This window comes from Elaeis guineensis, chromosome 1 (genome assembly GCF_000442705.2).
Source record: "Elaeis guineensis isolate ETL-2024a chromosome 1, EG11, whole genome shotgun sequence".
Taxonomy (NCBI): domain Eukaryota; kingdom Viridiplantae; phylum Streptophyta; class Magnoliopsida; order Arecales; family Arecaceae; genus Elaeis; species Elaeis guineensis.
In genome coordinates this window covers 12,505,033-12,529,946 of record NC_025993.2, presented here as the reverse complement: position 1 = coordinate 12,529,946, position 24,914 = coordinate 12,505,033, and the positions used below count along the sequence as shown (strand labels likewise).

General features: G+C 47.5%; 1 protein-coding gene across 1 annotated transcript; it reads left to right on the top strand.

Moving 5' to 3' along the window:
• The first annotated feature begins 1,472 nt into the window (after positions 1–1,472).
• Positions 1,473–14,917, top strand: LOC105038093 (probable splicing factor 3A subunit 1). Its single transcript, XM_073250727.1, is given in 6 exon segments — positions 1,473–2,019; positions 2,022–2,378; positions 2,381–2,939; positions 2,941–3,046; positions 3,049–3,450; positions 14,385–14,917. Coding segments are annotated over 6 exon segments (1,983 nt in total). The 5' UTR covers positions 1,473–1,730; the 3' UTR covers positions 14,655–14,917.
• The last annotated feature ends 9,997 nt before the right edge of the window (positions 14,918–24,914 follow it).

Below are 24,914 nucleotides of genomic sequence, written 5' to 3'. Positions count from 1 at the left end.
AATCCATGGATCAATACGGATCGAAAGAGTAGATTGTTTAAGCTTTTAGGAAAGTCAGTTTTAAAATCGGCTCTACTTATGTATGTTTTATTAGGGTTGAAAATAAATGGGATACTAATCAAATTTTAATATATTCATATTTATATTTATTTTATTTAACGAATATAAATATAAATATTAATTGAATACAAAAAAATCATATTTATATTTATTTTATATAAATATAAATATAAATATAAATAAAAAATATATATAAATATAGATCTAAATTAAATAATAAAATTTTTTGATCACAGAATTAAAGATATTATTAAGTGGATGATAAATTATAATAATAATATATTAATATGATCATTTATTTATTCAGATTGGATCTAATAATTGAGTTGAGTTGGACTTAGTTTGTTAGAATTTAGGGAGGAAATTCAAAATTTTTAAAAATTTTATTTATTTTAATCTCATATTAAAAAAAATAATTTTTTTTAATATTTATATATTTTTTTTGATTTTTTTATTATCGAACAGAAAAATGGCATGCATGTAAAAATACAGTGCAGCGCACATGAATGATGATACCAATCATTTCCTGTTGCGGTCAATTGATCGAAACGTCCTATATCTGCTTCTTAAATTCCGCAAGCCAATCCAATCAGAAGTCAAATTTTTTGTTCTTATTCTCATCGTATTATTTACAAGAGTCATCGCTTCGATAACATTATTTGCGAAGGACTCTTTGTAACATAGTTTGGGTTGGATTAGAGAAATGCTCGGGTCTAGTTTAGGTAGGATTCTAGGTCTGATACTAAACCCGAGCCCACTTATGATCGTCGTAAGTTCTCCTCTCCTATTTTCTCTCGCAGCCAAGGCGTTAAAGAACCATCCGTCTCGCCGACTCGACTTCGATCTCCCATCTCTCCTCTCCACCATCGTCCCAAGGTTTTCTTTCTTCTCCCGTCTCCCGCCCAACTTTTTCCGTCTGCGTCTGCCTGGGAGTGAGAGGGTAAGAGAATGGAATAAGTGCCTCATGGAGATGTTGTGCCATGCACAAAAGATGTGAATCAGTAGATCAGATTCGATGATCCTTGCGAATCATATTTGTGACCCCTTGTGGCAAGCATCATAGGGTATCGAGGAATGTGAGTAAACCAGTTTCAAGAGATTGACAGAGAGGAGGGAAGCAGGGCCAGCACAGGGGCAGGTCAAATTGTGCGACTGCTCTAGCCCTTAGGCCCTGCATTAATATTCTAATGGGATGCAAAGTTGGTTTTCTACAATATTATAATAAAAAAAATAATTAAATAGGTTAATGATAGGTTTTACACGTTGCTTAACGAATATATTTATAGAAAATTATTGTATATGGATTAATTTTTCAATAATAATTAATATTTAAAATATATTAATTTTTATTAGAGAAGGCTCCTTTTTTTCATTTAGCCCTAGGTCTAAAAAATATCAGGACCGGCCTGCTTCCCTCCCTTCCCTCTTCTCCTCCATCGATCGATCGATGTGGATCCATCTCACCTTATTCTCTTACCTTCACCTCGAAATAGAAAACCCTAAAAATGATCGGCACGATCCTCCCTCCCCCTACCGGCCCCCCCCTCCGATGGCAACCTCGGCCCCACTCCCCCCGCCCAGATCTCCGACGAGAACGAGGATGACAAGAAGTCCGGAGGCCAGTTACCCGTCATCGCCCCGGCGCCGCACCTTCCGGCGATTCCGCCTCCATGCCCGACCTCGCCGCCCCGTTCCGCATCCCCACTTGGAAGGTCCTCGAGCCACCGGAGGCCGAGCAGTACACCGTCCGGCTCCCCGAGGGGATCAGCGGGGAGGAGCTCGACATCATCCAGCTCACCGCCCAGTTCGTCGCTCGGTATGGGAAGGACTTCTTGACTAGTCTCTCGGACCGGGAGGCCAACAACCCGCAGTTCCACTTCCTGCGGCCCACACACAGCATGTTCACTTTCTTCACCGCACTCACCGACGCCTACTCGAAGGTGCTGAAGCCGCCCAAGGGGTGATGGAGAAGCTGCGGTGCAGCGCCCGTGACATGACCACAGTGCTCGAGCGGTGCCTGCATCGCATCGAGTGGGAGCGCTCGCAGGAGCAGGCGAGGCGTAAGGCCGAGAATGAGATCGAGCAGGAGAGGCAGCAGATGGCGATGATCGATTGGCATGATTTTGTCGTGGTGGAGACCATCGAGTTTGCAGATGACGAGGATGATGAGCTGCCGATGCCGATGACGCTGGAGGAGGTCATAAGAAGGAGCAAGATGTCAGTTTTGGGTGAAGAGGCAGCCATGGAAACAGTGGAACCAGGAAAGGAGGTGGAGATGGAGATGGACGAAGAGGAGGTCCAGATTGTGGAAGAAGGCATGGGGCAGCAAGACTTGAAGATGGTGGCAGGGATGAGAAGAAGGGTGAAGCAGAGGCAGCAGTGGCGCCTACCGATGAACCAGAGCCTCCAATGAGGATAGTTAAGAACTGGAAGAGGCCCGAGGAGAGGATCCCCGCTGAAAGAGACCCGACCAAGTTTATGATCTCGCCGATCACCGGTGAGCTAATTCCGATCGGTGAGATGGCCGAGCATATGTGTATTTCTCTCATAGATCCCAAGTACAAGGAGCAGAAGGAGAGGATGATGGCAAAGATCCGGGAGACTACTCTTGCAGCAGATGATGAGATCGCTAGGAACATTGTGGGGCTTGCCCGAACCCGTCCTAATATTTTTGGGACAACAGAGGAAGAAGTCTCTAATGCAGTGAAGGCTGAAATTGAGAAGAAGAAAGACGAGCAGCCAAAGCAGGTGATTTGGGATGGGCACTCTGGTAGCATTGGGGGAACTGCAACTCAGGCTTTGTCTCAGAGTCTTTCTGGTGAGGAACAAATTGATGCTAACAGTGATGACGGGAGGACCCTTCCAGGCCCTGCTCCACCTGATGCCTGGTGTACCATTAGTGCGGCCTCTCCCGCCCCCACCACCTGGATTAGCTCTGAATATTCCTCGTTTTCCTCCGAATGTGGCCCCTTACACTGCTCCTGCACTAGTGGGGGAATGCTACCGTCAGCACAGAGGCCAGGAATTATACCAATAACTCCATCTGTGAGGCCTGCAGCTCCACCAATGCCTATGACTTCAACCCAGCAGCCTGTTATGATAAGCAGGCCTTCAATGCCCCACGCGATCTCAGTATCACCTGCTATTCCCATACCGGCACCACCTGGGTCGCAGTTCACTCCTTTGGTGGCTCCCCGACCATTTGTTCCTATGCCCATGCCACCTCCTAACATGCCAACTGTCCTGCCGCCTCCTTTCCCACAAGGAGTGCCACCTCCACCTCCTCCTGAGGAAGGTCCTCCACCGCTAACTGATGAGCCAGAGCCAAAGAGGCTAAGGACTGATGATGTTTCTCTCATGCCAGAGGATCATTTCCTGACTCAGCATCCTGTAATGCCTACCACGACTATACACATTTTCTGTTGTTACACCTTTTTTACTGTTGCAGCCAATCTTCTCGTCGTCTGATCGTCGGGAACGAGCACCTGCAAAGAAAGTCCACACTGATCGGAGATACCTCCGGCGGGGACCCTCCGACGGTCAAGTCAGAGAGGAGATTAGGCAACAGTAGAGAGGAATCAAGAAACTCAGCGATGGAGAGAGAATGGGAGAGAGAGAGGAAGGAACCCCCCTTTAAGCTGCTGCCTTACCTCGTTTTATAGTAGGAGGTGGTATGGTCCTACCGTCGGTGATGTTGACAACTGAAGAGTTGTCAAATCGTCGAGGGTTGTCATGTCGTTGACGAGCTGACAGGTCCTAGGAATTAATTCACGTTCTTGGCAGGACAGCGCCTTAGGTTCCTGGCAGGATAACGCCCCCTGACGGTTGCACGGCATGTCATTGGCAGGACTGCAGCTCATGCCGCTCGTTCGGCGTCTTAGAAGGGCCTGTAGAAGTCGGACATCGGTTGTCCAAACCGACAGAGAGTCGGTGATGTCCCATCCGACAGGGAGTCGGCGATGCAGGATCGGCCTTCAGGTGATCGGAGGCAGTGTCGGCTCGTTAGGCCGATACGCTCGGGCCGGGCATCATTGGTTGCTACCGTTGATGTTGCCCGTCGTCAGACGGGCAAAGTCGGTCGGTCCATCCTCGAGGATGGGTCGGCATCGGGATCCGTCGGTGAGTCGGCGTCGGTGAGTTGGCATCAGGGTCGGTCGGTTTATCCCAACAGTTGCCCCCTCACTCCTGAGCCTGATGTCACATCAGCCCGTGTTTCCACGCAGGTGGGGCGTCGGGCGAAAGGAGTGGATCTTCATTGCATCATGCCCTGATTCTGCTAATCTCACCAGCGGACGATCCGGACAAATCGGTGTCAGACGACTTGATGTCCGACGATTCGGTGTCAGGATGATCCGGTGTCAGACGCCTTCTAGGGAACGCAAACCGTCGTCTGGCGCTCCCTTGGGACCGCAGACCACCGTCAGGTGTCCCATCGGGAACGCGGATCGCCGTCAGCGAATTAATTCTGAGGTGTGGTTTTTCCGCCATGTGTCGGGAGGCCGTTGGGCCGGAGTCGTTCGTGCAAATGAAGGCGACGTGGCCCGATCTGGGATGGGTGCGTTGAATCGTCGGGCCGGAGGAGGGCCCGGATGTTGCCACGTGTTAATCATCCGGGAGGTCCTCGTTGGCGCGCCCTTATCCCGACCGTCGAGGGGCCCTATGTATATATGGGGTCACTTGTATCCAGAACCTTACTTTTCATGATTTTGCTGTAGAGACTCTGCCCGAGCGGTCCCCCTCGTCCCAGATAGCTGCTCCTGCCCCCGTTTCTTGAAAAGTTCGTTCGAGACTTTTGTCTCCTTTCGCTTTTTTCTTGCTTCTTTTGGAATTCCCTCCCCTTCTTCTCTGTCTTTTCCTTCTTCCTGGTTCTGGCATCATGGCCAGGACTTCTCCTCGGGGAGCTCAGTCGGAGAATCCGACTGATGATCCTCGGTCGACCCCGAAAGTGGAGGCCTCTTCACTTTCAGGGTTGAATGTCGATCGGCTTCGGGATCAGTATTGTATCCCGGAGCAGTTCCGACTCTTCGCCCTTGGGGCCGGGTCAACAATCCGTCCGCGGGCCAGGTGGCTATACATGTCGAGGACCTTCGAACTGATCTTCGTCTTTCGATTCCGGAGTTTGTCCGAACCTTCTGGATTATTACGGACTTTGTCCGGCGCAACTGGCGCTGAACTCAGTTTGGTTAATAATCAGTTTTGTCCTGTTGTGTCAGCTTTTGCCGACCAACCCTCGGATCTCTCTCTTCCGGACATTCTTCGTCCTCTGACCCCACCCTAAAGCTCGAGGGTGGTGGCTCTTCAATCCCGGAAGGGTCTTGTTTTCATCACTGATCTTCCATCGTCCATTCATGGGTGAAAGAATCAGTTCTTTCTTGTTTCTTCTTCCTCTCCTTGGAGGTTTCCTTCCCGCTGGAGCGAGCCTCTGACTGGGCCGAACGAGAACAACCGAGTGGAGGCGGACGACCGGGAGGATTTCTACCAACTCAAGGACATGTCGGTACCGAAGCAAAGGGAGCTTGTTACCGAACAAGCCCTCTATGATGCTGGTCTGAGCCTGGTCCCCCGTCTAGGTACTGCCCGGTCCATCGGTTGTCTTTTCGCTTCTCATTTGTCCCCGAACACGTACTGATTCTCTTATTAAATTGTAGGTACGCTACCGAGGATGAGACCGACAGACGCTGAGATCAGGCAATATGCAGCGAAGAAGAGGCCGGTGCCTGGGGCCGGGCCCTCACGCCCGTCGAAAAGGCCTCAGATGTTCCTCCGACCAGTCGGAGCCGATCATCGCACTTTCGGTGCCGCGGTGCCACCAAAGGAGCAGTCGGTGGAGGAAATGGCCGAAGAAGCATCGGCGGCTCCGCTGATGGAGGAGGCTCGGGGTGATGCTCGGGAGCCCGAGCATCCTTCGTCGGCCCCTGCTGCTGCCTCGGGGGGAGCTCAATCGAGTTCGAGCCTCCCCTCCTTCCCGATCTATGGGCCTGGGCGGCCGGTTGGGGGAAGGCCCCGACGGCCAACGTGGGCGACTCAAGGTCAGGGGACCGCGCCGGGTCGTCGGGCGCTCGGATCCCCGAGGGGGGTCGGCCCTGGCCGACCATGACTTGGCCAGGAGATTATGCCAGGGGACCCTCCTTCCAGCCGACCTGGAGGTCCTGAAGACTCGCGGGTGACCGAGATGCTGTCTTCCTTTTACCCGACCATGATCGGGGTAATTCTATCTTGCCTTCTTTCTTCATTGTTGTCTTTACTATTTTGTCTTTCTAACGGTCGCTTCTGCTTGCAGTTGATTTACACCATGTCCGAGTTAGAGGCCGGATACGAAAGTTGGAGACGTCCGGGCGGCCTGGAAGGACAAGGCAATGACCGTCGAAGCTAAGAAGGCAGTGTTGGTCGAGCAGCTGAAGCTGTCGACCGATCGGGAGGCGAGACTCGAGGACGAGATCTCTCGCCTCACCGATGCTTTGGCTGCCTCGGGGGCCGAACTCAAGTCGGCCCATGAGGAAGCCAAGCGCAAGGGTCGAACCGCTCACCGACTGTGGCGCGAGCGGGATGGCGTCGTCGCCGAACTCGAGGCCGAATGCAAGCAGCTCCGAGTTAGCCTGGAGAATCTCACCAAGGCCGAGAAGACCTGTCAATCGCCCAAGCCGACACTGACATAGCGAAGGCGGAGGCGAATCGACGAAGGAGTCGCTAGATCGGGCGGAGGCGGAAGTGAAGTCGGCGAAGGAGTCGTTAGATCGGGCGGTGGAGGACTTCTGCGGCTCTGACAAATATCGGGAGGAACTCCTGAAAAGCAGCTTCGCGTCGTATCGGGTGGGGTACAAAGACGCTCGGGACGCAGTCCAGGCTTTGTATCCGGAGCTTGACCTCGCGGCATTGTTCCCCCAGGATCGGACGACCAGGCCACAGAAGAGGTGGCCGACCCATCGTCGGGGGACCCTACTGCGGTGGAGGAAGCCGTCCCGGAGCAGGTCGCCGAAGGGGAGACGACCCCGACCTCCGATCCAGCACCGACCAGAACGGACACACCGGCTGCCCCCGAGCTTCTCCTGTGAAGAGGTCGACTCGAAGGATAATCGAGTTCTGTCGTTTTTTTTTAGTTTTATACTTGTAATCGGGCTTCGCCAATTTTGTAGACTCACTGTATTTATGAATGAAATCAGAATGTTCAATTTCTTCCTTTGCATGTTAATGAATTCTGGCTTAGGTCGTAGAGTCGTAGAATCGGCTTTGCTAAATGCTTCCAGCGTAGGTTGCAGACCCGACATACCTCGTAGGTCACCCGATAACATCCCAGGTCATTAGCCGAGACAGCGTAGCGTGCGTCATGGAAAGGCAAGGCGAATTCGATCACAGACCGTCCGTTCCGCGGTCGTAGGTGCGACCGTCGAGGCCTGGTCGAACGTCGTCGCCCGATCGTAAGTCGGTATGTTCGTCGAGTCGAAGGTCAAAGTCGTGAGTCGGCACATTCGTTGAGTCGAAGGTCGACCGACCTCCGGACACCCTCGATGACCCGATCATTCTGTAGGATCGATGTCGTCCGATGTGTTCGGTCGGATGGCGTCCGACGGTCGGTCGGAAAAATGATGGCAAGTCGAGTTCCCATTATCCAGACTGTGGTCAGGTACGTACGTCGCGGTGCATGATAAACGGTGGCAAGCCAAATATCCTTCGATCGTCGTGACCTGGTCGGCAGGTCGCGAACGCGACATTGGTCGTGTTGGTGCTTGGCCTGTCTTGGCTGGGGCCAAGTTGGCAAGTTAGCCGATTGTTCTGCCCGAGAGTTTGACTGTAGAAGGAGTGTGACTCCGTCGTTGTGGATATATCGGTCATCGTAAGTGTCCGATGTGTCGTTGGCGATCGGGTCGTTGATTTCCAACAGAACGTTGGGCCCAAGTCGAGGCGTCGGGCTTGTACTCCTCGCGAGCACCGACCCACAGTCGAAGAGTCGAGATTCCGGACTCCGAAGTTTTGAAACTGCATTTATATTCGGATGAGGGGATACAGAGTTTATTGATAGTACAACTCAGATTGTTGGCATTCCAAGTCCGGGGGATGGCCGTTCCTTCTAGGGTCTCTAGTCGGTAGGCTCCCGGTCAGTAGGTGTCGGCTATCTTGTAGGGTCCCTCCTAGTTTGGGGACAACTTCCCCTGGTCCAGGGGCTTCGAGACTTCCGTCTTTCTTAAGACCAGATCTCCGGGTCGGAAGAGCTTCGGCTTAACCCTGGCATTGTAGTACCGGGCCACCTTTTGTGGTAGGAAGCCATACAGATCTGTGCCTCACATCGGAGTTCGGGCAAAAGGTCTAAGTCGGCTCTCCGACACTCGGAGTTGCCCGGTTCACTATACTGCTCGACTCTGATCGATGGTAGCACGATCTCCAGCGGGATCATTGCTTCCGTTCGTAGGCCAAGTTGAAGGGAGATTCTCCGATTGGGACACGGGGCGTCGTTCGGTACGCCCATAGGATAGAGGGCAGTTCCTCGACCCAGAAGCCCCTGGCTTCATTCAGCCTGGTCTTCAGTCTGTGTAGAATGGTTCGGTTGGTCACTTCCACCTCGCCGTTGGACTGTGGATGCCGACTGAGGTCAGCCTGTGCGCGATATGAAATCTCGCACAGAAGTCTTAAAGTCTTGGTTGTCGAATTATCGTCCATTGTCGGTGATAATGGTGTTCGGCAATCCGAACCTGAAGATGATGGACTTCCGGACGAAGTCTTCCATCTTTCCTCAGTAATTTGCGCCAAAGGTTCGGCTTCCACCCACTTAGTGAAGTAGTCGATCGCGATGACTATAACTTTCGTTGACCGGACGTCGGAGGAAAGGTCCGAGTATGTCGATCCCCCACTGGGCGAAGGGCCATGGGGCGATGATGGGAGTCAGCTGCTGGCGGGTCGTTGTTGTATGTTGGCATACCTTTGACATGGTTTGCACCTCCGAACCAACTCAGCCGCGTCCTTCTTCATGGTGGGCCAGTAGTAACCCTGTCGCAGGACTTTATAGGCAAAAATTTGCCCCCCAAGTGATCACCACAGATCCCTTCATGCACTTCTCTAAGAGCATAGTCCGCATCGGTTGGTCCAGACACCTCAGTAAGGGAAGAGAGAACGACCTTTTGTAGAGTCGGCCGTCCACCATCACATATTGGGAAGCCGCCCACCGGAGCCGTTTGCCTCCGCGGATCTTCGGGGCTAGTTCCGTCGGTCAGGTACTGAATGATCGGATCCATCCAGCTCGGCTCGGTCGCTAGTTGTAGCACCTCCTCAGTCTTGTCGAGCTTGGTCGCTCGAGACTTTCTACGAGTGTCCGGACCAAAACGTCGTAGTCGGATGTCGCGAGCCTAGAAAGTGCATTGGCCCGAGCATTTTTCGCCCTGAAAATGTGGGAGATCTCGAAGTACTTGAAGGGTGCTACGAGATCTCTTACTTTCTGGTGATATTTGGCCATGGTCGAATCCCGCGCTTCGAATTCGCCTTTGACCTGCCCAACGATCAGTTGAGAGTCGGAGAAGACTTTGAGGTTGTGACCCTGAGCTCCCGTGCCAACCCCAAGCCCGCGATGAGCGCCTCATATTCAGCTTGATTATTAGAGGCCTTGAAGTCGAATCGGAGGGCGTGCTCGGTAACCACTCCCTCCGAGTTGGTGAGCAGGAATCCGGCCCCGCTCCCTCGAGCGTTGGAAGCTCCGTCGATGTGCAATACCCAGGTTGAATCGGGGTCATATTCGGAGGTCCCAATCTTTTCGGGGCTCCCCTCTTCCGACGCTCGATCGGTCGTCGGGCATTCCGCGACAAAGTCGGCCAAAATCTGGGCTTTCAGAGCAGTCGTGGTCGGTACTGAATGTCGAACTCGCTCAGTCTCACAGCCCACTTCGCCAACCATCCTGATGTGTCAGGGCGGTGCAGGATTGCCCTCAGGGGTCGTTGGTGAGAACCACGATAGCGTGCACCTAGAAGTACAGACAGAGTCGCTGTGCTGAAATGACCAGAGCAAATATCATCTTCTCGACCTTCGAGTACGAGTTTCGGCTTCTGAAGCACTTTGCTGATGTAATATATTGGTTGGTGGACTCGATTCTTGTTCTCTCGGACGAGCACCGAGCTAATGCCTCTGGGAGGTAGCCAAGTAAAGATACAGCACCTCCCCGACCTCCGACCTCACAAGCAGGGGTGGAGAAGTCAAATATTTCTTCAGTTCCTCAAAGGCTCGTCGGACTCGTCCGGCCAAGAGAAGTGCTTTGCTTGTCTCAGGGTTTTGAAGAACGGAGGCATCTCTCGGTCGATCGAGAAATGAATCGGCTGAGCGCGATGATCCTTCCGTTGAGTTGCTGCACCTCTTTTTTGGTGTCCAGATGTCGCATGTCGATGATTGCTTTGATCTTCTTGGGGTTGGCCTCGATACCTCGTTGTGAAATGAGGAACCCGAGGAACTTCTCTGAGGTCACCCCGAAGGTGCACTTAGTCGGGTTCAGCTTCATCCGATATCGTCGTAGAGTGCGGAAGGTTTCTTCGAGATCTCGCACGTGATCTGAAGTTTGCGCACTCTTCACCAGCATGTCGTCCACGTACACCTCTATGTTGCGCCCGATTTGTCTTTGAAGACCTTATTGACAAGTCGCTGGTAAGTAGCTCCGGCGTTCTTCAGACCGAAGGGCATTACTCTGTAACAGTAAAGGCCTTTGGTGGTCACGAAAGTCGTATGCTCCTCATCCTCGGCGCCATCCGGATCTGGTTGTATCCGACGAAGGCATCCATGAAGCTGAGCAGTCGATAACCGGACGTCGCGTCTACCAGCTGGTCGATCTTCGAAAGTGGAAGCTATCCTTCGGGCAGGTCCATTCAAGTCGGTGTAGTCGATGCAGATCCTCCACTTTCCTTTGGCTTTCTTCACCATGACGACATTGGCGAGCCAATCGGGATACGTAGTCTCTCTGATGAAGCCGCCTCGAGTAGCTTATCCACTTCTTCGTCGATGGCCTTTGCCTTTCGGGAGCAAAAGACCGCTTCTTTTGTCTCACCGGCCGCATGCCAGGGTTGATGTTGAGTCGGTGGGTCATTATTTCAGGAGAATGCCGAACATATCCGCTACCAACCAAGCGAATACATCGGCGTTGGCTTTCAACAGCTCTATGAGCTGCCGTCACCCTGGGTCGGATAATTGTGATCCGACCCTGACCACCCGTTCGAGATTTTCTGTTATCGGGATGGAAACTAGCCGCTCGGCCGATTCACCCCGTTCCTGCTCTTCTCATTGATCCAGCTTGTCGATCGGCAAGGAATCTTCCCGCACATCGCTCTGAGTCGAGATTTGGAAGCATTGCCGGGCGAGTTGTTGGTCCCTACGCATTTCTCCAACTCCATTTTTAGTCGAAAATCGGACCAGCAGATGATACGTCGAGACTATCGCTCTGAAGGCATTTAGTCCGGGTCTTCTAAGAATGGCGTTGTAAGCCGAAGACACTTGGACGACCGTGAAAGTCAAGTGGGCGGTGCTTTGTCGTGGTTCGGTTTCGGCCGTCACGAGAAGAGTAATTTCTCCTTCCACCGTGACGGCTTTCCCGGCGAAACCCACCAGGGGCGTGGAGACTCTCTTGAGCCGATCAATAGATAGTCGCATTCGGGAGAAAGTCGAGTAGAACAAAATATTGGTCGAACTTCCGTTATCAATGAGGATTCTTTTTACATCATAATTAGCTATTGTTGCCGAGACAACAACAGCGTCATCATGGGGAGTTTGGATTCCCAAGCATCTTCATCCGTAAAGGTGATTACATTATCTTGGCGCAGCTTTTCATCGACTCCCCTGCGGCAGGCGTCCCTCGATCCACTCATTTGGAGATCATATTGATGACCCCGACCGTTGGTTGGTTGTTCGCCGCTTCCTCAGTCAGTTGGGGTCGTCGGTCGGGGATGGGTCGAGTCGGTGGGCTCCGTCGGAATTTGTCGAGGTACCCTTGTCGTATGAGGGCCTCAATCTCATCTTTGAGCTGGATGCACTGTTCCGTGTTGTGGCCGTGGCCCCGATGGAATCGACAGTACTTTCATCGGTCGAGGCCTTTTGCCTTCAAAGGCGGAGGCCGCCACAGATATTCTTCTCCTTCGATCTCCATCAAGATCTGCGCATGAGGAGCAGAAAGAGGAGTATAGGAGTCATACCTGCGATGCATCGGCCTCGGACTCCACCGTCGGGGAGGTCTCGAGCTCGATCGTCGGGGAGATCTCGGGCTCGACCGTCGGGGTGAGACCCGTTTGTCGGTCGGAGGTCCGCTAAGCTTGGCAGGGGCCCGACCTTTCCTTCGCTTTTCCTTCGGTCCCTTGGTCTCAGTCAGACATCGGTCGGAAGCTCCTTCATCTGCGCGCATATATTTATACTCGCGTTCCAGTAGTTCGGCGTATGTTCGGGGAGGGTCTTGTCCAAGGAGTATGTGAATCGGGACGCCCTCAGCCCCCGCTTCATGGCCGAGACAGCCATATCTTCGTTGAGGTCCCGAACCTCAAGCGTGGCTGCGTTAAATCATACCACGAAGTGTCGGAGCGTCTTGTTTTCTCCCTGTTTGAGGGAGAAAAGGCTGTCTGAGGTTCGTGGTGGCTTCCGACTGGTGCTAAAATGGGCCACGAAGGAATGCTCGAGCTGTCCGAAGGAGTGGATACTCCCGGAGCAAAGACCGGAGTACCAAGCCCTGGCGGCTTTGCGAAGCGTGGCAGGGAAGCCGATGCAGAGGAGGGCGTCGGTCGCCCTTGGATCGTCATGAGAGCCTTGTAACTCTCTAGATGGTCGACAGGGTCGGTAGAGCCGTCGTAAGGCTCTACGTGCGGCATCTTGAACCGACTAGGGATCGATTCGTCGAGTATGAATCGGGAGAGGGGTTGGACGGTCTGAAAGTCGACGTCATTTGAAGACTTCTGACCGTCCACCTGGAGCTGGGCGAGCCAACGGTCGATTTCTTCGAACCTACGCTCATAGTCGTCCCTCCGTCGGTGCTGGGAGACTCCAGGAGTCGAATCTCCTGATGAATCCGAGAGGGAGGCGGACGGTGCCCGCGGCCGCTTCTCCTTCCTTGCTCGCTCGAGCTGGGAAGGAGAAGGGCGTTGGGACCGGTGGATGTCGCACCGTGACGGCCTCTCTCCCTCTCGATGGGAATGCGGGGAGGGCTGCTCCTGAAGAGGAGATGGAGATCGATGCGGGCGTCGGCGGCTGCCCCTGGACGGCATCGGGTTTGCCGTCGGTTGCTCCGCCGGCGAATGCAGCAAACGAGTAGGTTGTTGAAGGCTCTTGACCGCGTCCGCCAATGCAGTCATCTGCCGTACGATCGTCGCGATCTGCACCTCCGTGGTCACCACGGGATGGGGAGAGCTAGGCTCCGTCGTGGGGAGTGGTGGAGAGGCTTCTTACCGACGGGAAGAGTGTCTCGTCGATCCAGTAGCTCTCGACCGCTGAGCCCTGGTTCTTGTCATCTCAGAAAGATTCTTCAAACTTTGTGGAGGTCGTGTGCCCACAATCGACCCCCCTACCTGGCGCGCCAAACCTGTTGCGGCCAATCCCCTCGTCGCTGGTCGTCGAGAATGAGCACCTGCAAAGGAAAGTCCACACTGACCGGAGACGCCTCCGGCGGGGACCCTCCGACGATCAAATCAGAGAGGAGACTAGGCAACAGTAGAGAGGAATCAGAGGACTCAGCGATAGAGAGAGGATGGGAGAGAGAGAGGAAGGAACCCCCCTTTAAGCTGCTGCCTTACCTCGTTTTATAGTAGGAGGTGGTATGGTCCCGCCGTCGGTGATATTGACAACTGAAGAGTTGTCAAATTGCCGGGGGTTGTCATATCGTTGACGAGCTGACAGGTCCTAGGAATTAATTCGCGTCCTTGCAGGACAGTGCCCTAGGTTCCTGGTAGGACAACGCCCCTGACGGTTGCACGGCATGTCCTTGGCAGGACTGCAGCCCATTCCGCTCGTTCGGCGTCTTAGAAGGGCCTGTAGAAGTTGGACGCCGGTTGTCCAAACCGACAGGGAGTCGGTGATGTCCCATCCGACAGGGAGTCGGTGATGCAGGATCGGCCTTCAGGTGATCGGAGGCATTGTCGGCTCGTTAGACCGACACGCTCGGACCGGGCATCATCGGTTGCTACCGTTGATGTTGCCCGTCGTCAGACGGGCAAAGTCGGTCGGTCCATCCTCGAGGATGGATCGGCATCGGGATCCGTCGGTGAGTCGGCATCAGGATCGGTCAGTTTATCCCAACATTTACCTTTCCCTTTAAGCATTTGTTCTTGTAGTTAATTCAATGGAGATGATTACAGGATCAATGACTTATTCTATTTATTACCTTGCAGGGACCTGCTCGTGTTTCTGTATCTGTTCCTAATGTTGATGAAGGGAACTTGAAAGGCCAGCTTCTGGAGATCACAGTACAGTCCTTGTCTGAGACTGTTGGCAGTCTGAAAGAGAAGATTGCTGGAGAGATTCAGCTTTTTGCTAATAAGCAGAAATTGAGCACCAGGGCAGGTTTTCTAAAGGACAACCTTACACTTGCTTATTACAACATTGGTTCTGGAGAAACATTATCTCTTGCTCTAAGGGAGCGTGGTGGCAGAAAGAAATGATCTCTTCTTCTTTCTTGCTGCAAGATCATTTGGGAAGAAGTAGAGTTGTCCGTTAACAAAATAATATTTGGCTTTGTATGATGAGAATTTCTCAGACCTATGTTCAGTAGGTGGATTGGAAATTATCCATTACTAATAACTGATGAAATTCATGATTTTTAATGCAAATGTGAAATATGGATGTTATCATGCTCTGATGTATTGTGGTGGAATGTTATATATTCCCCAAAGTGCAAGCTGATCATGGATCATTTTCTGTCAGCATACTCTTGTTGCCCTCCACTTTCAGTTTTTATCCTTTTTTTTTGTCATGCTATTGCTGTGTATGGATTATAAACATGAACAATATTAGGAGTCTGTTAAATATTTTTGATGTTAATATCTTTAATTTCTTGTGTATTTTCTCACCTGTTGTAGGGTTCGCATGATGAAAAATATTGCAATTTTTCAAATGTTGGTTAATTTATTGCCAATGTTGCTTAGTTTTTAATGTAAAGGTCTTTTTCTCAGTGAATGATGTGTTTTAAATTTACCGCAAGCATACGGTGTGCAATATCGCACGTCCGACGAGTACGGATCGATCCCATAAGAAATTAAATTTTAAACTGTTTTAAATATTTGTTCAGACGAACTTTAAAGAAAAAGAGAAGAGATTGTTTATTGAATTACGAACTATCAAAGCAGTAAACTAATCAATTATAAAGATAAATTATCTAAAAGATTTAAGGCTCTTGAATCTACTAGACCAATGAATTAGAGAGTCTTCCTATGATTTCTTTTATAATATCTCTTGATCAAGGTGTAAAACATGAACAAGTATGAATCATGAAGAGATTTAACTCAACTATTATCCATCAAGCATTGTGCTTTTACCCTAATTAAGAGACTCTTCCTTTCTTCACTTCTCTTGTGTTATCCAAGTATAGGCTATAACTCATCAAGGTTTTTATAAGAAAAGAGAAGAAATGATTTAAAAATTTGTGAGCCTTCTACCAATCAGTTAGCGGTGGACTATAAAGGGATTCTGATCCAACGATAGTCCATCAAGTCTCTTGACGAGAGAGATGAAGGAAGAAAGACTCTAAAAATTAAAAGCTCAAAAAGAGAGGTTCAATGGAGCAGACTTCTATTCATGATCTAGCTTCATCACAAATTCCAGAAGGATTGTTTAACCAGACATAGTTAATTTGAAGTCTGAAGAAAAATTAAAATAAAAATTAAAATTTAAAAAATTAAAAAATATAGAAATTTAAACTATCCTATTGCAGAAATTAAAATTACAGAAATTAAATAGAAAGTGAACAACTAATTTATTGCTGAATAAAAATTCTGATACAAAAATTTTCAACTCCTAAGCCATTAACAAGGCTTGAAGTTTGAACAGAAAATAAAATAAAATTTCTTACAGAACTAAACTTCTGTCCCCCTAGCTACTCTCCTTCTCGTGTGTTGGAAGGATGGAAAAAAGTGAGAACATGGTGGCTAAAAAAATTAAAAAGGTGGATATGTCTGCCTGTCACACAGATCCCCTACAAGAATTATGGAGTGGAGAGAGATATCTCCCCGAATAGAAGCATTAGGCTTTATTTATAGATGTTAGAGGGAGGGAGGCTTTTGTTTGTTTCAGATGTGGGACTAAAAAAATTCAAATATTTTTTTCATACAGCCACGTTCCTTCCCTCATTTTTAAAAAAAATCGTTGGTTTCGCTAATGCTGCTTGAGCCTTCACGCATCGCACCCGTGGCCCAGACATGTTCGCGTGAGACCATTCACCCAAGAGTCTTCCACATGCCCACTTCCTTTTAAAGCATCTCCCGGCTTTATTCTTTTGGAAGCCCGCTCGCTTGAATTTGTTCTGTGCACTAGCAACGCCCACGTCAAATGCAAAGAACGTCTTGATCCCACTTTAAGCCCTTAAAAAAAAAATTTGTTTAAAGCAAGCCGTCAGAACTCTTCTGAGCCATTAGCATTTCACGGCTCATCCACTTTTCTATGGACCAAGTGGTCCATGGTGGACCAACAATTTATAAATTGATACGATTAATTTTCAGCTTTGATTTTAATTCTATTTTGACTCTGTTTTTTATCCCGTTTGATTCCTTTAAACATATAGATCGAGCTCTTCATGTTGGTGTACCTCTTTCTTACAAATATATGAAAAAATATCAATTTTTAAAAAATAAAATAATTTGATTCATAAATTAATACTTCTATGGATAAATTTATACATCTATCAGTGAGCATGCAGTATTTTTTACCATGTGTTCAGCAGTGTCCATTTTGAATCAAGACTCTAGCTGGATGTCTTATATGCTCTCCATTTTGTTTTTATTTTTTTATTTTTTATTGTCCTATTTCAATCATCATGTGAATCTATGTATTAAGGCTTTATGTACTGCATAATCCTTTGATGTCTTACATGTTGGTTGTTAGGCTCCATGCTTCACGCCTGGAGACATAACTCATAATCAAAATATGGTTCTGAGAGTTCAAGAACAATTTACTACTAGTTCTGAGCCTAAAGTTCTCCCTCCATGAAGTAGAGTATTGATCAAAGCAACTTGCTGGAAGAGAGGGACGAAGGGGCCTGCCATAAATCTTAATAGGTCATTCCAAGGAAGGTAGACCTATTGTGTAGAACAGCAACCTTTGAGATTCCTAGAAGATTAGGTCGATAATTAGATTGGACATAAAAAGGTGAGAAGATACTGTTTGGTATGTGAACTGCATGTATCTCTGCGGCAAATTATGAGCCAAATGAAATATGATTTGGTGTTTTCTACCTTGAATACGACTATAAATTATTCATTTTGAATACCAGAGTAACCTTCTCAATTTACTCTTCTGAAAGAGTAGCTGATCTGAGGGATGCGCATTCTTGTTCTTCCATTCTAAAAGGCACTATATGGTGCATGATCAAATCATTATTACTACATAGAAGTGCCATACATAGTTCTGAAGTAAGAATAACATGCCAATGCCTCTGTTTAACAGGGTAGTTTTACTAGCAATGATGTAAGGAGTACTGCATACAACATTGTGTAAGTCGTGGGAACATTTAAGCTTCCTTTGGCATGTGCATTTTTTGTCTTGCATCCCTTGACTTTAGCATATTAACATTCATCCACCTGAGCTACTAACACTCATCTACCTGAACTATCTTGCGACCTTTTTATGGAGATTATGCTTCAGGCATGGGAGCACCTGCTTTGATGTCATGCAGGGATGCGGCCATCAGAACCTCCTGCACAGCATGTATGGAATCTAGTGAACATAGTGATGGTGGTAGAGCATCTGGTCGCTGCTGCTTTGGCTTGATCCATGTCTCTTACCTTTGTTTTTTATGAACTCTGTGGTTAAGGGTCAAATTCATGGTGCTGTGTCCCTCCAAGTGCACTGGTGCAGCCTGCCTTCTCAGGGCTCTTTCTTTAACCTCTTCCTTCAGCTGCCCTCACCCACTCCATTGTCTGGGGAAACTGAGGATGATCTATGGTTCTCTATTACTAGCTTGTCTACAGGTCGGTCAGGGGCTACAATGTGCCTCCTGCATGCTGGAAATTGTAATCTAAAGTTGGTCTTTGTTGTGGTGTCTGTTCTGTGTATTTTGGGGTGATGACTGTCTTTTAGATGGTATCTGTTAGCTGTACTTACTCTCTACCATAATATATAATCCTTACACAAAAAAAGGCTATATATAAATTCATCTTTTCAAATTTATGAAATGGTTAACTTTCTCTTTGAGGTTGTTCTGTTTGTTTTCTCAGATAGAAATTGACAAGGGTTGTAGTTGATATTGGAGATGGTACGATAATACATTATTCCAGTTCTGGATTGTTACATGATTGGGAGCGGTATCAAATCTTTCCTGATTGCAGGCGGTGATGTAACTTGGATATTTTAACTTTTACAGGTATAAGACTTTTCCTTTCACCTTTTTCAGGTTCATAAGGTCACTAGGATGCTGTTTTTTATAGATACAAGTAATTCCTGCTATGCTTCTGATGTTCTGAGAGTGGTATTATGAGTGGCCATTATAGTGGCTAAGCTCTATATACCAGACAGCTATTTCAGGAGGAAATATTTTTCTTTCCTAAATGAAACATTATGAAGTAATAATATTTCTGTATTTTTTTCCAACTTTGATCATTAAACTTATACAACAACATATTTTCTCTCACAAAAAAATATATTTATTTGGTATCCTTATTGTGATGATTCATCTTGTAGAACAACTCATTTCCTCACACTTATATTTTAACCTTTCTATATCATTTCATCATCAACCACGTTTGCTGGCTGGAAGATGGTGAGAGTATTGTTTATGTCTGTACTTGAGTTATGGTTTGTGGAATTTGAACATTCATTTCCCTGTTCATCAGTTGACTGAAAAACAATGTTATGGTTGCTGTTATTTTTATAATAGTCAAAACATTTATTTTTGATTTTCTTATTTGTTAGATGGCTGCTATTGACCAATTTAATGGCATAACTTGTGACTTAGCAGAAAAATAGTTTTTAAAAGACATTAAGTACTTTTTTTTTTCATGCATCAGGCTCAATGTTACTAAACATACATAATAGCCTTTAAGTAATGGTCATTGTATGTCTGTCTGTCTGTCAAGATCTTCATAACATGCTCTGTAGCGTATGGAATGGAATACTCTTTTTTTTTTTCCTGTTATAGGTTGTGAGAGAGAGTACGCCTGGTTCAAGACAATCAAGTGCTGAGACGACTTTGGCCTTAATCATCTAAAATTGTCATTGGGGTCACATAGTTTTTGTCTGGCCCAACCTTATCCTACATCAGGGCTGCTCTCCAGGCCTTGGCTGAAACTTGATTGTGCTTGAGACGTAACTTAAAAAGGTGACTCAGAAATGACATGCAAGGTTCTGAATTAACAGAGCATCCCATGCATCACGTGGGCGCAAGGACGAATATCTGATAGAGTCTGCAAGCATTTGAGGATCAATGTGGTGTATATGATTGATTCATGCAGACAACTTGTTTCCAACAGTAAGGACAGTATGTGAATAGCTGTTGTGAAGCTTAAGACATAGGTTAGATCCTCTCGCTTGAAACAAAGAAATGCCTAAATTTGGAGGGCATGGGTATCTTATTAGGGTCATAATATTGGAGATGTCCGGTCAGGATACTATCTTCATAGGATCTTTTCGATACTATGAATCACAGTAGGAAGAAAGAAAAAATAGAATAAAAACACAATCAAATACATGGATTAGTCAAAAAGCTCGTCTCCATCGGACATGCAAGTTTTACTATGAAAAAGAAAAAATTATAAGAGGATATCACACCTTCAACTCTCATACACCCAATCTTTCTCTCATAAGAAACTCTCTCTAGGAAGATCCCTTGAACCGCTGAAGTGACCGCTATCTATTGCCTGACAGTCTGCCTGAAGCAACCCTGCCGAATACACCACGCCACACACCGCACTCTGTTTGTCCACATGGCCCTTTAAAACCCTCAAACCTAATCAACATTGGAGTTGCATCTTGATCAAGACTCCAACAGCTTCTCGACCGTCCGATCAGTACTGCAAGGGCCTCCATATTGTCCGATCGCACCTCAGATCGAAGACTGGCTGTTGGATCGTGTTCCATCGCACCAGATCACGCCTCTGATCTTCCTGGGATGGCTCACAGCCATTCGATCGCAACCACAATCATCTATAGCCATCCGATCGCACATCGGTCCATGAGAATCCATCATGGACCGCGAGAATCGCCTCGGGAAATGCTTCGGTCCATGGTGGACTGCGCGAAATCAGACAGAAAATGCCTGATCGGTTCATAATGGTCGCCATGGACCACTGATCCACGCATCGTGCGTGGACTGCGTGAGAGAATCATGCGGGCCACGCCGCTTGGGCTTGGGCCGTGCATCGTGTGCGCCGGCGCGTCCGCACGTTGGGCTGCGTGCTCGCTGCCGGCCTGCCGTCGGCCTCCGCTGCTTCGATCTTCGTTCAGACTTTCTTCGAGTGTAACTTCTTCATTCGGACTCTGTTTGGACTGATCTTGAGCTCGTTGGATTTCGTTCGTCGTTTTGGACCTCGTTGTAGGCTCAGTGTGGACCGAATCTTTAGGTATCAAATCCTAATAATTTTCATCTCGACTTGACAATCGGCCTCTCTTAACTCTGAGAGCTTCTGGATCTTCTTGCTCCTATGCTCTGGGGCAATCGTCTACTGATCATAGATGGACAAACATGGGAGTCGAGTTGAGCCAGACGCTTGATCCCATCTCCATCGTATGCTGTGCTTCTCCTGACTTGAGTTCTGCTCGGGATATCCTCCCGCGGCAATATGAATCTCACCCTACGATATGGCCTCTCATCCTTCTGAGTCTCGTGTCTCATGTTCGATCTACCTCCATCTGGAACTCGCTGGGCTTCTCCTAGCTCCTGAAGCTTCACCTCGCACTGGGCTCCTCGTCAGGTAGTAAAGTTCTTTTGTCCTCTTCTTCTCCTCCAGAATAATCCTATCGCCGTGCAATACCTTTAGAATTCTTCCACCAGCTACCGTCTTGTAGCCTCTTGAATCCAGTTTGCTCAGTGAGATAAAATTTCATCGAAACTTGGATATATATCGGACCTCCCCCAATCTTCTCACTACACATCATGTATCCTCCAGCTGACCGTCCTGATGCTTCTGATCGCACAGCTCGATCTATCCGGCAGATAAACAGTGCCCTCATTTTTCTTCAGGGAGTCAAACTGCTCCTCTCTGTGACATACATAATAGATGCATGCAAAATCTAAAATCCACTGCTGGAAAGAAGTAGATATCTCGTCAGATATCTCCAGAACATCATCCTCTGACTCGCTACTGGCCATTGCTGCAGTAGCCTTGTCTGATCTCTGAAGTGAGGACAATCTTTGGCTAGATGCCCCAACTTATCACATCAATAACATCTGATCTTGCTTAAGTCCCTCATTTTGGATTTGGACTGCTCTCGTCGCGATCTTCTGTCACCTCCTGTTCCTTCAGAAACCACCAAAATTAAGCTACCGTCATTTGAGCTCGAAGCTGAATTTTTTTTTTGAGAATTCGTTATGAAGAATCACCATAGTGACCTCATCCATCTTGATGGTGCTCATCTCCACGAGAAGAGCAGTCATCAAGAACTCATACGAAGGGGGAAGCGACGCTAGTAAGAAAACGCCGTAGTCTTCTCCTCAACTTTCTCGCCAACACTGAGAGGTCGGTGAGGATCTTCTGAAAGTGACTGAGATGCTCCTGTATTTTTGTCCCTCATCATCCGTACTTGATAGAACTGTCTTCAGAGAAAAAGAGTGTTGATGAGAGATTTCGTCATATACAACTCCTCGAGCTTCGATCACAGCATCGTTGGGGCAGATTCGCTAAGCACATGGATCACCACCTCATCCATCAGGTATAAGCGGATCGTACTCACTGTTTGCATTTGGAGCCGCCTCCAATTCTGCACCTCCATGATAGTCGACTTCTCATCGCATAAAGAGCATCGATCAACCCTTGTTGGATGAGCACGTCCTTCATCTCACTTGCCACAAGGAGAAATTACTTTTTCCATCAAATCTGTTGATCTCCATCTTGATTGAGCTTATTTTCTCCATCTTCAATCTTACTCATCACTGTCGCAACCTACGTCCTGATACCACCTCGCTCTGATACATTTGTTGGAAATGTCTGGCAGGACACCATCTCCATAGAACCTTTTCGATACCACGCATCGTAGCAAAAAAAAGAAGAAATAAAATAGAAATACAATCAAATATATGGATCAGTCAAAAGGTCATTTCATAGGATATGCAAGCTTCACTATGAAAAAGAGAAAATTATAAGAAGAGATCACACTTTCAACCATCGTTTATCCAATCTCTCCCTCACAAAAAGTTCTCTCTCATAAAAGCTCTCTCTAGGAAGACTTCTGAATCTCTGCTGTCTGCTGCCTAATAGTCTGCCTGAAGCATCCCTGCCTTTGCTCTCTGACGGCTCTTCTCGGTCTACTGCTGCTCTAGGTACTTGGCCAAACACACCACGCCACACACTGCACTCTGTTAGTCCACAGAGCCCTTTAAAGCCCTCAAACCCAATCAACATCGGAGTTGCATCTCAATCAGACTCCAACAGCTTCTCGGTCGTCGATCAGCATCGTAAGGATCTCTGCATCGTCTGATCGAGCCTTAGATTGAAGATTGGCCATTGGATCATGTCCCATTACACCAGATCACACCTCTGATCTCCTTGGGATGGCTCACAACCATTGATAGCGATGGCAACTGTCCATAGCCATCCGATCGTGCACCAGTCCACGAGAACCCATCGTAGACCGTGAGAATCGTCTCTAGAAATGCTTCGGTCCATGATGGACCAAATGAAACTGGGTGAGAAACGTTCGATCGGTCACAATGGTCGCCATGGACCGTCGGTCCATGCACCGTGCATGGGCCATGTGCAAGATCTATGTAGGCCGGCCTACGTGCGCCCACCTAGGCCTGGGTCGTGCCTGCACGCGCGCCGCGCATCTGCACCCACTCACCGCTGTGTGCCACCGTGTGCATCTGCACCCCACTCACCGTGCATCTGCATCCGCGCATCAGCCTCAACCACTCCGATCTCCGTGCAGACTTCTTTCGAGCGTAACTTCTTCATCCGGATTCCGTTTGGATTGATCATGGATTCGTTGGACTCCGTTCGTTATCATGAATCTCGCTGTGGCTCAGTATGGATCGAATCTCGAGGTGTCAAATCCTAACATATAATTGCTAATTGTAAATACAAGCAGCATGTCTATACTTCCATGACAATCAGCCTTAGACCAGGAAGATAGGTATTTGGTCTTCGATTCAAGTGCCCTATTTTGTTATCTATCCATTCCAATGATCTCTGAGTCATTGTACTCTTTGTAAGTATTGCATTAGTGCAGATTACCATCACCAGGACTTGCACCCCATGAAGGTAATGATCATGTGAATCATGCTCTGTCCCTTGCTGTTGCAATTTTCTAATTATTAGCTAAGGGTTATTTCAATATGTGGAACTATGATCGGCTATCATTATCTTTTCATGGTCACACCTGCGCACTGGTGGCTTGTGACAAAATAGGGAAATAGACTTTTGTTTGGCTCATAATTACATTATCTGCCATTGCTTTCTAAAAATGAAATGCTGGCAACTTGCCTTTTTTCTTTTTAGTCACTTGCAGGTGGAACCAAATTTGTAATTTTTATGAACATTCAATTTGATTCTTTGTGAAACCTATGTTATGTTTCAAATTTTCTCGTTATTATTTCTAATGGCCATGGATCATTCTTTAAATGAATCAGGTGACTAGGTCTTAATCTGCCTTTGAACTCCAATCCAGGTTCGGAAAATTTTGTTTCTGTTTCATTCAAATGAATCAAAACTAGAAAAATGGATATAGGAAAAATAATAGAAAAAATGAAAGAAGTCAGGGAAAAAAAATACCATACATCATGTCAAGAGTATTTTGTGTTTTGATGTTCTTATTTGTATAGTTTAGCAGTTTTAGATGATACAAAAAAGGCCATTACCCAGTTATAGTCCTGGCAATCTAGGGTCTGGGGAGGAGGGGAGGGGCATGGAGGACTGGAACATGTCCAACTTTTAACCCTCCTTTTTTTTGGTTTGTTGCACAAAGTAGCTGCTCTCTGGCACTTGAACCTGCTCAATTGTGCTTGGCGGCCTGAGCCTTTACCATTGCACCAAGCAATGGTCCCTACTTTTAAGCAGCTTAAAAGTGTAGTATGCATTCAATACAAATTATGAAGTTATTCATTAATACAGGTCTTTTTATTCATCACTTTTAATTAAAACTCATATATATATATATATATATATATATATATATAGAAAGTGCATTTCATTTTTGAGGTTCAATGGTTACTGAAACTTAGAAAAAAGCATTTAATTAGTTTTGATCAAAATTAGAAAATTGACCACGCCAAGATTTGGCAGTCAGTTTTGAGCAAAGTTTAGTATAATGTCTGATATAACAGTTTCAGGCCCTCTCTATTGTATTATATTATATATATGTATGTACGTATGTATGTATCATAGCAGAGAAAAATGTAGCAGCCATTACAATGAGCTATGTAGTGTTATAATGGCTCATTACAAATCTATTAATAGCTGTTAGTTACATTTGTACTGTTTCTCTAATTTTTTTTTTTTGTTTATATCAAAAATCAAATTCTTTTTACAAAAAATCTCCCCAAAAGAGTCTGGACCCTCCTG